The sequence below is a fragment of the Oncorhynchus nerka genome, linkage group LG2 (assembly GCF_034236695.1).
Source record: "Oncorhynchus nerka isolate Pitt River linkage group LG2, Oner_Uvic_2.0, whole genome shotgun sequence".
In the NCBI taxonomy this organism is placed as follows: domain Eukaryota; kingdom Metazoa; phylum Chordata; class Actinopteri; order Salmoniformes; family Salmonidae; genus Oncorhynchus; species Oncorhynchus nerka.
This window is the reverse complement of record NC_088397.1, coordinates 71085865-71098730: the sequence shown is the minus strand read 5'-3', so window position 1 is coordinate 71098730 and position 12866 is coordinate 71085865. Positions and strand designations below refer to the sequence as shown.

Below are 12866 nucleotides of genomic sequence, written 5' to 3'. Positions count from 1 at the left end.
GTATAGTGTTGCTATTTGTGAGTTGATTGGTTGGTACAGTGTTGCTATTTGTGAGTTGATTGGTTGGTATAAGCTATTTTGAGCATTCATATAATATTATTAGACAACACTATGGAAAAGACACAGACTCCCACAGTTATTACGTCATGTGCCCCTGCGTGGCACAGAGCATGAAAGTTCCCCTTCCATCAATCTTATCTAGAAACTGTGCAAGTGGTTAAACCGAAAGGAACGAACTGCTTCCTGTTATGATGTCATGAAAATCAAACCAATGGTGTATAACATCGGTTGCAGAAGAGCCTGTAGACTAGAGGAAATAGTTTTGACATCATCTTATGTGGTTTAACCACTGATTTCTTTGGAGATACCAGAGAACTCAGAATCGGGTGATAGTTTTCTACTACACACACCATCATAAAAGTATGTGTTGTAAAAATTGTCTGTGAAAAAGTATCATAACATTTAAAAAAAAAATGGAAACAAATGTTGTATTTTGAAATGTTCTTTTAATATTAAATACTTTTTCTTCCTCTGAATATATATATGTATGTACCACATTACAAAAACTCACAAATATAAAGTATTTATGTTATAAGTATACACACGTCACAAACAAACATAGAACATTTTTGTATAAATCTGTATACTGTGTTAGAACGCTGAAGTGCTCTTAGCTGCTCGTCCTTTTGTCACATTTCACTGTGTAATGACTTAAGAAATCACTTGAAGTTCATTTCAAGAACAAAATAAAAATAACTACATTTTATAAAACTGCACACTCCTCCTGAAGGAGCGTGTGTAAGGCAACCCTTACATTAGCAGATGTTTATAGAATCACACAGTTAAGGGTAAGGATAGTAAGCTATAGAGCATTAAGGGATACGTTTGAGTGGATCCATGTTACAGCTATAGTGTGAAACTTAATACTCTCCCACATTCAAAAAATGAAATGTATTCTATGATTTTTATCCCTAGACTATTCTTAGGCTATTCCAAACCATGAGATTCCTAACCTCCGTTTTCAAGTAACTCTTGGTATGCACATTTTCATTTCAGCCAATCAAACTTCACCAAGTCTGTTCGAATGTTTTGTCATCTGGTTGTTGCCGACATCAAATTAATAGATTTACAGAGTTTCTATCAGTGAGATGGTTGAAATGAAAACCTGAATACACAGGAGATCTTCAACTTTTGTAAAGGCACTTTTTAAACATTGTAATTCTGATGTCATTTTTCTCTTTTTAAGGACTCATTCCTATAAAGTTCTAAGGGGAAAAAAATAGTTTCAGTGATATGATTCTCTTGCCATTACAAAAAACCGCAATACTTGTTGCAATGTGGCATGAGTAAAACTTATGACACCTTTTAAAAGGTCCAATGCAGCCATTTTTATCTCAATATCAAATAATTTCTGGGTTACAATTAAGTAAGTACCCTACTGTGATTTTTTTCAATTACAATGGTAAAAAAATAAACAAAAATAGCTTCTTAGCAAAAAGCAATTTCTCTAGCAAGAATTTTGGGTAGGGAGGGGAAAACTGAAAACTAGCTGTTATTGGCAGAAAGGTTTAGAACTCTCTTTCTTATTGGTCTATTAACTAATTTACCACCTGGTAATGTCACCAGGCAGGCCAAAACTCCATCCCACCAAAACAAGCTGAAATTTCAGGCAGCTCTTACACTAAAAGGGCATTATCATAATTTTAACAATTTCACAGTATTATTCCATCCTCATAGTGTGAAAATATAAATATAAACACAGGAATATCACATTTTTGACTGCACTGGGCCTGTAAAGTACATTAAGGCTTTATGGTTGATGAGCTGTAAATGTCACAACAATAGCCAGCTGTCACTGCAGACAGATAGACAGCTACCCTTTGGTCCGACCTTCTATAGGTGTAAATGTGTGGTATCAGGACTACAAATGGCTATTATTATTATTATTATTATGGTTTCACTGAAAATACTCACTTTGAAATGTAGGACGCAACAGTTGTCTTTGAGAAAGGCTAGTGGACTGGAGACTCCAGCGTTTGACACTGTTGGCCTCCCTATGTGTCAACTTTGAACAGCTACTAAATTAAGTTGTGTTGGGATTTGGAAACTCAATAGGATTTTTGAGAACTTAGGTTTAAGTGGGTGTTCAGGTGTGAACATGCCTGCTTTCCCCCCTCAGAGCTGTACATACACACCAACTGTCTCTCAATATTTTGTAGCGTGCAAAAACACAAACGTACACATTTTGCATAGCGATAAAGCCACTCTACAAAGTCACACTTACAAAAGAGACCAAAAACTAGAAATGTTATCTCATGTCTTCCTCTCTCTTGTTGAATGCATTGTCCAGGATAATTCCACAGATTGGAAAATAAACATCCAATTCTGTCACCCACAGGTTTTTGTTATTAAACTAAATGTGAGAAAAATACAGTCTAAGTCCTCACTTTTAGACACTGGACCAGAGGCAGAATCAGACACTTTTCATCAAGTCAGTGCACTGGAAAGGGGAGATGCCACTTCAGTGGGGGTGGGGGGGTCCTATAAGTCCCAAATGTAATGGACACAGACAACGGCCACCTATTCACCTCCTCAGTTTATCATATTTTTGTCCCCTCAGCATCATCACTTAATCATTCCTCTTCATCTTTTTGTCTGTCTTTTCAGAAAGGTAAGGTATCCATGAAGATTTTGTCTACGATGGGTGGTGGAGGGACCAAGTCCTCCAGCTTCAGGTAGAAGATGCGCTGCAGGCCTTGGGTGCAGAGGGTGCGCAGCTCGGGGAGCTTCCCTAGCAGACGGGACAGGAAGTTGGGCTGGGGCCGCCCTGCGTCGGAGCCACTGCTGGCCACGTGGTCCCTCAGACAGGTTATGAGGCGGTTCTGGAACTCCTCCACCCGCTTGGGCTCTTTAAGGCCATGGCGATCTGAGGAGAAACAACAAGGAGAAACCTCTTGATCAGACACATTAATAAATGGGCTTGTGACAGGCTATATACCACAAGCATATAGTATGAGTGTTTCAGTTGAGTAACCAGAACTTACCAGACTTATTGCTTTCAACTCCTAGTGGAGCAGAGAAGGGGTTCACTAAAACTAACAGTATGTCTGTCTGTCTGTCTGTCTGTCTGTCTGTCTGTCTGTCTGTCTGTCTGTCTGTCTGTCTGTCTGTCTGTCTGTCTGTCTGTCTGTCTGTCTGTCTGTCTGTCTGTCTGTCTGTCTGTCTGTCTGTCCGTCCGTCTGTCCGTCCGTCCGTCCGTCCGTCCGTCTGTCTTCGTGTGTTTGCATGTGAATGTGTTTCACCTGTGATGATGACGAGTGCTGCGAGGCAGGCGAATGAGGACACGTCCAGGTTCATGCGGTGGAGGCTCTGGGAGAAGTCCATGATGGAGTCGATCCAGTCGCCAAAGCCCCTCACACACTGCATACGGTGAAGTACCACACCATTGCAGAATATCAGCTTGTTCTTCTCAGGACTCGACCTAGAGACAGAACAGCCTTAACATATATTGCAGAAACATTGGGTGCACATTTGTTTTTAAGGAATTATACAGTAAATTAGTGCGTCCCAAATGGCAGTCTATTCCCTATTAACTGCATCATTCTTGACCAGGGCCCATAGGGAATAGGGTGCCATTTGGGATGTAGACAATGTTTACAGTGGTAATTATACCTGTATGCTAGCCGGAGGATGAAGAGTTCCACGAAAGCAGATTCCAGGAGAAGCTCCTGGTCTTCTGGGCAGAAGGCGGTGAATCCTGGGATGGTCTCGGCCCATTTCCGCAGCACATCCATGGTGCCAGTCAGCAGGTCATAGAACTGCTGGATGTCGTTGGCATCCTCTTTATCTGATAGGCTGACCACTGTCTCATGGTACTGAGGAGTGGAAAGAGGAAAGAAAGGGATGACTCACTGCCTCTGATGTCCATCTCGTCATAACATATAGTGTGAAATGTGATCGAGATCACTTCAATCAAAGAAGATGAATTACATACAACGATATTAAAGCAAGAAGCTTAACTTTAGCAACAGCAATGGGCTAAATTCTGAGAGAGATTCAACAGCAAAGACGAGCTACTGTAGGCACTTAACAGACAACCAATAATATGCTGTTCCATGAGTCACATGACAAGGTCTGGAGGTCTTACCTTGGAGTAGTCCAGTTTTCCGATGGCGGGGTTAGAGTCTATGTGAGCCCTGACAAGAGAGGTGATGATGTTGATGGGTGAGGTGTTGGACACTGACTCTGGTACAGTCTTGGGTTTAGAGGGCAGACGACCCCTGCGACCTTTCAGGCTGTCTGTGCGGACGACTGTAAGTGAGAGAGAGAAATAATAACAAATACTCTCACTGACTGTACGTGTCTGAGATTCTTATATGACTGTCACCGCAAGCCTCTGTTTCGCTAAACAATTGCTATATCCATTTCAGTTTCTCTTTTTCTACGAGTGGGCACTGTAAAGCTTCAGCTTAGCATTGCTGTCATTCTTAGCTTGGGTTTCACATGACTGTCAGTTCAAGCTTGGGTTTCACATCAAATATAATAGTCACTGAAGGCTTTAAGGGGGTGTAACATGGCATTACCTTCTTTCACCATTCCCACCACGAGGCACTTCTGGAAACGGCAGAATTGGCACCGGTTCCTCCGCCGCTTGTCTACTGGACAGTCTTTGTTGGCTAGGCACACATATTTAGCATTCTTCTGTACAGTTCGCTGCAAGAAGGGAAAATAAAAACAAAGAACAGTGTGATTATTTTCCTGCACATTTCTCAATGTTCCCCTTTCTCTTTTATAATCACACTTCTACTGGAACTGGAGCCAAGTTAATGTATGAATAGGTTATTATGTGCAACTGAATTATAAAAAAGGCAGCCAGCCTGCGAAATAATAATAATATAAGTACTGTGAAGCTTCCTACCTTAAAGAAGCCCTTGCAGCCCTCACAGGTGCGGACCCCGTAGTGCTGACAGGAGGCGTTGTCCCCACACACCGCACAGCGACCCTCGTTGGCCCCGGGGCTGCAGATCTTAGGGGACAACATAGGCCCCTCCATGAGCCCGGGGCTGTCCAGGGACACCTGGTCCAGGGATAAGGGGGTGTAATGGAGAGGGGAGGCATGCTGCTGTGAGGGCTGGAAGAAAGGGTCCTCCTCACCTTGCTGGGGGCCCTGATGCTGCCCCAGGGGGGAATGCTGCTCCACCGGGGGGGTGAAGGTGAAGAAGGAGGGTTGCTGAGCTAAGCCTGACTTATCAGCCACCCAGCACCCAGGGCCTGGGGAGTAGGGGCTGAAGGGGGAGTCCCAGGCCGAGCCAGGCTGGCTCTGGAAGCCCGGGGTGGGTGGGGAGGCGGTGGCCGACGCAGGGCTGCCATAGTAATCGGAGCCGCAGGAGGACAGCGTCTCGTCGAGGTAGCTGAGGGCAAAGGAGCCCGGGTAGCAGCCGTACACCTGGAGGTCGTCCAGTTTGAAGGCTGAGTGCTGAGCCTGAGGGCTTGAGCTGCCGCCGGCCGCGGGGCCGGAGGGGGCATTGGAGGCAGAGGTGGTGATCTGGCACGAGTAGGCGTCAAACTCGCCCACGTAGCCGCTGCCCACCAGGGTGTTGATGCTGGGGAGGGAGGAGGCGGTGAGCTGGTCCCGCTGGGCACCGATGTCCATGGCTGGCTTAGCACTGAGGTCAGGGTTCAGGAACTCAGAGATAAAGTAGTTGTTGTCGTAGGGCACAGTTCCATACTGAGTTTGAACACAGGGCATTGCTAAAAAAAAGACATAAAACAATATTTAAGAAAAAAATTCTGAAGCCAAATAGTTGCATTCTGTAGTCGCTGTTCTTAATTGTTGTTCTCTATCAAAACGTGAGGCCAACATAACTGCTGAAATTATGAAATAATTTAAATGGTGCCATTTATGTTGAGTAATGTAGCATGAGTAGACCCTATAGGCCCACCTGCCGTACACTCCAAGTTCACCATCACTCCAGCCAAACCAGGTGCAATAACCTGTAAACAACTCTACAACCATCATCTGCAAGCCTCCTTACTAATCACTTAAGTCAACAACAGTAAAGAAACTTAACCCGTCTTAGGGATCCCTTTTTAACACCTCTCCAATAGCGCATCCTGACATCATCCCATACAGAAACACTTCCGCCCTCTCCTCACGCTGCCACAGCTTTAGGCCTCTTGGTACCCCTTTGGTGATTCTGAGAAAGCCTGGAAAGCCGGCTGACTGGCTGATGGGGAGATAGTCTTGCTGGAGGATATTGGTTACTGGCTTTGAATGCTTTGAAACCCACCCCTTCGGTTATGAACAGGGCAACCCTCCTCCCAAGGTCTGGGGATTGGGTTCCACGGTGGGCTAAATGCCAGCTGAAGAGGGGAAGGTGACAGGCCTGGCGGAGCGGAGGGATGTGGCGAGATGCTAAGGTGTCTTTAGCAGCTGGACATGTCTATGTGATTCATGTCTACCTCTCAGACCTGTCCATATCAGAACAAAATCGGATCTGGAGGATTTTTCTCCAGGAGGTGTTCTTTCACTAATCTGTAGCTATAATCATCTGATCTAATTCATATCTTAATTATTGTCTTAATTCAATTTCAGTTAAAATCGCAATGAAGGCTGTTGGTCAGTCAAAACTTTGAATATCTCAAGATATTCTGGCATGACTAAAAGCAATATAAAATAAACAATTATGCTAAATACTTGAATTTATGTGGAATCACTGCTTTTTCCTCTTTATACACTACATGACCAAAAGTATGTGGACACCTGCTTGTCGAACATCTCATTACAAAATAATATGGAGTTGGTCCCTCCTTTGCTGCTATAACAGCCTCCACTCTTCTGGAGAGGCTTTCCACTAGATGTTGGAACATTGCTGTGGGACCTTGCATCCATTCAGCCACAAGAGCATTAGTGAGGTCAGGCTCTGACGTTGTGCGATTAGGCCTGGCTCACAGTCTGCATTCCAATTCATCCCAAAGGTGTTTGATGGTGTTGAGGTCAGGGCTCTGTTAGCAATGGTGTGGCTGAAATAGCCAAATTCACTCATTTGAAGGGGTGTCCATATACTTTTGTATATATAGTGTATCATCACTAACAACATGTCTGGGTGTAAGCTATTCTGCCCCTAAACAGTGACTTGTGTTTTTACCTCTTAGTGCTTTGGTGAGAGAAACTATACACTTGATGCACACAAACTAAAGTAAGAAACATCCTTGACCTATAAAAAGGGTGCTTATATCAAAAGGTCACAAGTTAACCTCTGAACCCAATGTGTAACATGCACGCAGAGGATATGTGTGCATCTGATAAGATGAGGACAAGAGAGACAACAGTGAGACATCCGATACCGCCACTGCCTCCTCTTGAACACCCAGTAAAACTACTGGCCACATCGCCACCTGTCTGATCTTTCTCATTAGTAGCTTAAGTTGATAACAATGTGATGCATCAGCCTATTTATTTCATATAATAAAATAATACACATGGATTAAGTTAATAACTGACCATGAAGAGCAAATATTACAAAACTATAAATAGCCTACCACTCATATTCTCAACTATTTCAGACCATCAATACACCCCTATTGGCCCCATATAAAAGGCCCTATAAAATAGCCCTGTTAAACAGCATAGTCTAGAGATAGGCTTTGAAACGTGCGAGGCAAAAATCAGTCAGTGATAGAGAACTGGGGGAGTGTGCGGCTGGTTGCAACACAACACAGACCAACACATCGTCAATTCACAAGCGTGATAGCGATCAATGTTGAATGCAGTCAAGTCTACAATGATATCCAAGACATCTATCATTTGGTCTGACATGTTATTACGCTTTTATTTGATTAACAGTTTTAAGCAGCTGTAGCCTATTCGAATGGTATAGCATCTAAACATTGCCTTTTCTGTATGTCATTCGAAAATAGAATTAAACTAGGCTACTTTATCACATGATCAAGAAAACAAATTTACAGTCATTGCAAGTAGGCTAAAATGCCACAAATCATTCAATAAGTAAGCTCTTTAGGAGGGTAAAGTTTTCGAAAATTAAAAAAAGCATCCTTGCCAATCGGATCCATAACAAAACAGTGAAGACCACTAGCATGCATGCAAAATAATAATAAATACCTTTTACTAACCTGATCTATAAATCCTCTAAATTCCTTAGACAGATTTTCATTTATTCCGAGTGATGGAGAAGCATCAAGTGTATTAAACCTCTGTCTACAGTTCAGAAAGGGAATGAAATCTTCAGACTTCGGGTAGAGTGTAATATATACAGTCACTTTTATTTTGCCGTTACGTCGGGTGGCCCCGGCTCTAGGCGTGTCTTTCCGCAAAAATAGCAAAGGGGCGGTGATTTTTCCGGGTCAGGAGCCAATGGCATCGTTCTCACACAGACGTTCTTATACTCTGACGCACGCTCGGGATTCCATTGACGCAAGCGACGGCGGAACGTTTGATCTAAATTTAGACCTGGTTACACGCGTAGAGCTATAACTGCCTGGAATAGGCCAAAAATAAACGTCAGATGATTACATTGTATTGCTTAAAGCAAAGTTAATAACTGCCAAATGAGTGACAGAGATAACGTAATTAATGGTTTGTCATAGGGAAGTCCTTGTAAAGAGTATATGCTGGGTCGTTTTGTTTAAGTCTATTTAAATAGCATAGGCCTAACTATAGGCTATTCAAATGGTACACAATGTAGCCTATATAAAGGCTAATATGTCTAGTCTAACATACCATTTGTAAACAGTGACACTTGCAAACAGGGACGTAAATTGAGGGAGTTTATATACACAATTGCTCAGTTAGGTTTAATTCACTGGCTTTAAGGTCTAGCTGTAGACCTATCTTCTAAGTAAAATTTGAACAATTGAGTAATTATAATACTTGTTAAACTGTACTTACAGGAATAATTACACAGTAAAAATGGGCACTGTATGTAAAGTGTAAACCTTATTAATGACATAACACATTAATAACATATTGCATACGCTCTGTCTATCAAATCAAATCAAATCAAATTTATTTATATAGCCCTTCGTACATCAGCTGATATCTCAAAGTGCTGTACAGAAACCCAGCCTAAAACCCCAAACAGCAAACAATGCAGGTGTAAAAGCACGGTGGCTAGGAAAAACTCCCTAGAAAGGCCAAAACCTAGGAAGAAACCTAGAGAGGAACCAGGCTATGTGGGGTGGCCAGTCCTCTTCTGGCTGTGCCGGGTAGAGATTATAACAGAACATGACCAAGATGTTCAAATGTTCATAAATGACCAGCATGGTCGAATAATAATAAGGCAGAACAGTTGAAACTGGAGCAGCAGCACAGTCAGGTGGACTGGGGACAGCAAGGAGTCATCATGTCAGGTAGTCCTGGGGCACGGTCCTAGGGCTCAGGTCCTCCGAGAGAGAGAAAGAAAGAGAGAATTAGAGAGAGCATATGTGGGGTGGCCAGTCCTCTTCTGGCTGTGCCGGGTGGAGATTATAACAGAACGTGGCCAAGATGTTCAAATGTTCATAAATGACCAGCATGGTTGAATAATAGTAAGGCAGAACAGTTGAAACTGGAGCAGCAGCATGGCCAGGTGGACTGGGGACAGCAAGGAGTCATCATGTCAGGTAGTCCTGGGACATGGTCCTAGGGCCCAGGCCAGTTGAAACTGAGCAGCAGCATGGCCAGGTGGACTGGGGACAGCAAGGAGTCATCATGTCAGGTAGTCCTGGGGCATGGTCCTAGGGCTCAGGTCCTCCGAGAGAGAGAAAGAAAGAGAGAAGGAGAGAATTAGAGAACGCACACTTAGATTCACACAGGACACCGAATAGGACAGGAGAAGTACTCCAGATATAACAAACTGACCCTAGCCCCGACACATAAACTAATGCAGCATAAATACTGGAGGCTGAGACAGGAGGGGTCAGGAGACACTGTGGCCCCATCCGAGGACACCCCGGACAGGGCCAAACAGGAAGGATATAACCCCACCCACTTTGCCAAAGCACAGCCCCCACACCACTAGAGGGATATCTTCAACCACCAACTTACCATCCTGAGACAAGGCCGAGTATAGCCCACAAAGATCTCCGCCACAGCTCAACCCAAGGGGGGCGCCAACCCAGACAGGCCGACCACAACAGTGAATCAACCCACCCAGGTGACGCACCCCCAGGGACGGCATGAGAGAGCTCCAGTAAGCCAGTGACTCAGCCCCGTAACAGGGTAGAGGCAGAGAATCCCAGTGGAAAGAGGGGAATCGGCCAGGCAGAGACAGCAAGGGCGGTTCGTTGCTCCAGAGCCTTCCGTTCACCTTCCCACTCCTGGGCCAGACTACACTCAATCATATGACCCACTGAAGAGATGAGTCTTCAGTAAAGACTTAAAGGTTGAGACCGAGTTTGCGTCTCTGACATGGGTAGGCAGACCGTTCCATAAAAATGGAGCTCTATAGGAGAAAGCCCTGCCTCCAGCTGTTTGCTTAGAAATTCTAGGGACAATTAGGAGGCCTGCGTCTTGTGACCGTAGCGTACGTGTAGGTATGTACGGCAGGACCAAATCAGAGAGATAGGTAGGAGCAAGCCCATGTAATGCTTTGTAGGTTAGCAGTAAAACCTTGAAATCAGCCCTTGCTTTGACAGGAAGCCAGTGTAGAGAGGCTAGCACTGGAGTAATATGATCAAATTTTTTGGTTCTAGTCAGGATTCTAGCAGCCGTATTCAGCACTAACTGAAGTTTATTTAGTGCTTTATCCGGGTAGCCGGAAAATAGAGCATTGCAGTAGTCTAACCTAGAAGTGACAAAAGCATGGATTAATTTTTCTGCATCATTTTTGGACAGAAAGTTTCTGATTTTTGCAATGTTACGTAGATGGAAAAAAGCTGTCCTCGAAATGGTCTTGATATGTTCTTCAAAAGAGAGATCAGGGTCCAGAGTAACGCCGAGGTCCTTCACAGTTTTATTTGAGACGACTGTACAACCATTAAGATTAATTGTCAGATTCAACAGAATATATCTTTGTTTCTTGGGACCTAGAACAAGCATCTCTGTTTTGTCCGAGTTTAATAGTAGAAAGTTTGCAGCCATCCACTTCCTTATGTCTGAAACACATGCTTCTAGCGAGGGCAATTTTGGGGCTTCACCATGTTTCATTGAAATGTACAGCTGTGTGTCATCCGCATAGCAGTGAAAGTTAACATTATGTTTTCGAATAACATCCCCAAGAGGTAAAATATATAGTGAAAACAATAGTGGTCCTAAAACAGAACCTTGAGGAACACCGAAATTTACAGTTGATTTGTCAGAGGACAAACCATTCACAGAGACAAACTGATATCTTTCCGACAGATAAGATCTAAACCAGGCCAGAACATGTCCGTGTAGACCAATTTGGGTTTCCAATCTCTCCAAAAGAATGTGGTGATCGATGGTATCAAAAGCAGCACTAAGGTCTAGGAGCACGAGGACAGATGCAGAGCCTCGGTCCGTTGCCATTAAAATGTCATTTACCACCTTCACAAGTGCCGTCTCAGTGCTATGATGGGGTCTAAAACCAGACTGAAGCATTTCGTATACATTGTTTGTCTTCAGGAAGGCAGTGAGTTGCTGCGCAACAGCCTTCTCTAAAATTTTTGAGAGGAATGGAAGATTCGATATAGGCCGATAGTTTTTTATATTTTCTGGGTCAAGGTTTGGCTTTTTCAAGAGAGGCTTTATTACTGCCACTTTTAGTGAGTTTGGTACACATCCAGTGGATAGAGAGCCGTTTATTATGTTCAACATAGGAGGGCCAAGCACAGGAAGCAGCTCTTTCAGTAGTTTAGTTGGAATAGGGTCCAGTATGCAGCTTGAAGGTTTAGAGGCCATGATTATTTTCATCATTGTGTCAAGAGATATAGTACTAAAAGACTTGAGCGTCTCTCTTGATCCTAGGTCCTGGCAGAGTTGTGCAGACTCAGGACAACTGAGGTTTGGAGGAATACGCAGGTTTAAAGAGGAGTCCGTAATTTGCTTTCTAATAATCATAATCTTTTCCTCAAAGAAGTTCATGAATTTATCACTGCTAAAGTGAAAGTCATCCTCTCTTGGGGAATGCTGCTTTTTAGTTAGCTTTGCGACAGTATCAAAAAGGAATTTCGGATTGTTCTTATTTTCCTCAATTAAGTTAGAAAAATAGGATGATCGAGCAGCAGTAAGGCCTCGCTATTGATATTTTACTGCTGCTTTTTAATTATTTGTTACTTCTTATTCATATTTTTTAAAAGGTATAATTTATATTTTTTAAACCGCATTGTTGTTTAGGATTTGTAAGTAAGCATTTCACTGCAAGGAGTTTTCGGCGCATGTGACAAATACAATTTGATTTGATATTGTATGAAGGCCTTTTTATTAATCAGCTGGACTATATAATTACACTAGCCTACATTCTAGGAGGCCTGTGCTCCAATTCTCCGCCCTTTTCCCCAAAGTGAGCATTTGTGCTCTCCACGACATGGATTTAAAAGTATAGGATTGGTGTAACAGTCCATGCTTATAATAATCTTATGCTTTTAAATCCAAGTGCACACTTCAGGGAAGAGGGTGGCGAATTGGGATGCAGAGTAGGTGCAGCTCGACAAGTTGTAGTATGCATGGGTGTGTTGAGGGTGTGTGTACGCAGGAAAAGCCCAACCCTGCTTGAAGCGTAACAAGCGGGAAACATATGCAGGTGGCTGCATCAAGGTATTATTATTACAATGCCAACAAGATCAGACAGGTGTATCCATACAGTCCTAAAGCCATGCAGGGCAGTAAAACAACTGTAAAGGTGTTGGCACCTTCTCGACAGGTAAATGCTCAGAATTCAGGGACTGAATACCCAGCTCAATTCATG

At 43.4% G+C, this 12866-nt stretch overlaps 1 protein-coding gene across 2 annotated transcripts; it reads right to left on the bottom strand.

The window, feature by feature from the left end:
- Nucleotides 1-486: 486 nt before the first annotated feature.
- On the bottom strand, nt 487-9808 carry LOC115141415 (nuclear receptor subfamily 4 group A member 1-like). Of its 2 annotated transcripts, none has more exons than XM_029680257.2 (7): nt 8123-9808; nt 4919-5751; nt 4584-4713; nt 4148-4311; nt 3673-3875; nt 3303-3481; nt 487-2926 (listed from the first exon to the last, which is right to left on the bottom strand). In XM_029680257.2, exons 2-7 carry the CDS (start codon nt 5747-5749, stop codon nt 2664-2666), a joined length of 1770 nt encoding a protein of 589 aa, XP_029536117.1. In that variant the 5' UTR covers nt 5750-5751; nt 8123-9808; the 3' UTR covers nt 487-2663. The 2 variants fall into 2 exon arrangements, with proteins under 2 accessions (XP_029536117.1, XP_029536109.1); XM_029680249.2 differs by having other exon boundaries at nt 8134-9808.
- Between the last annotated feature and the right edge of the window lie 3058 nt (nt 9809-12866).

Bases quoted from the DNA above. Each gene is read 5' to 3' on its own strand.
- LOC115141415 (XM_029680257.2), bottom strand. From the start codon at position 5,749: ATGCCCTGTGTTCAAACTCAGTATGGAACTGTGCCCTACGACAACAAC. The intron at 4,714-4,918 runs GTAGGAAGCTTC...CCCTTCTTGCAG, and splicing joins GCTGCAAGGGCTTCTTTAAG to CGAACTGTACAGAAGAATGC. The intron at 3,482-3,672 runs GTATAATTACCA...TTCTGTCTCTAG, and splicing joins ATCCTCCGGCTAGCATACAG to GTCGAGTCCTGAGAAGAACA.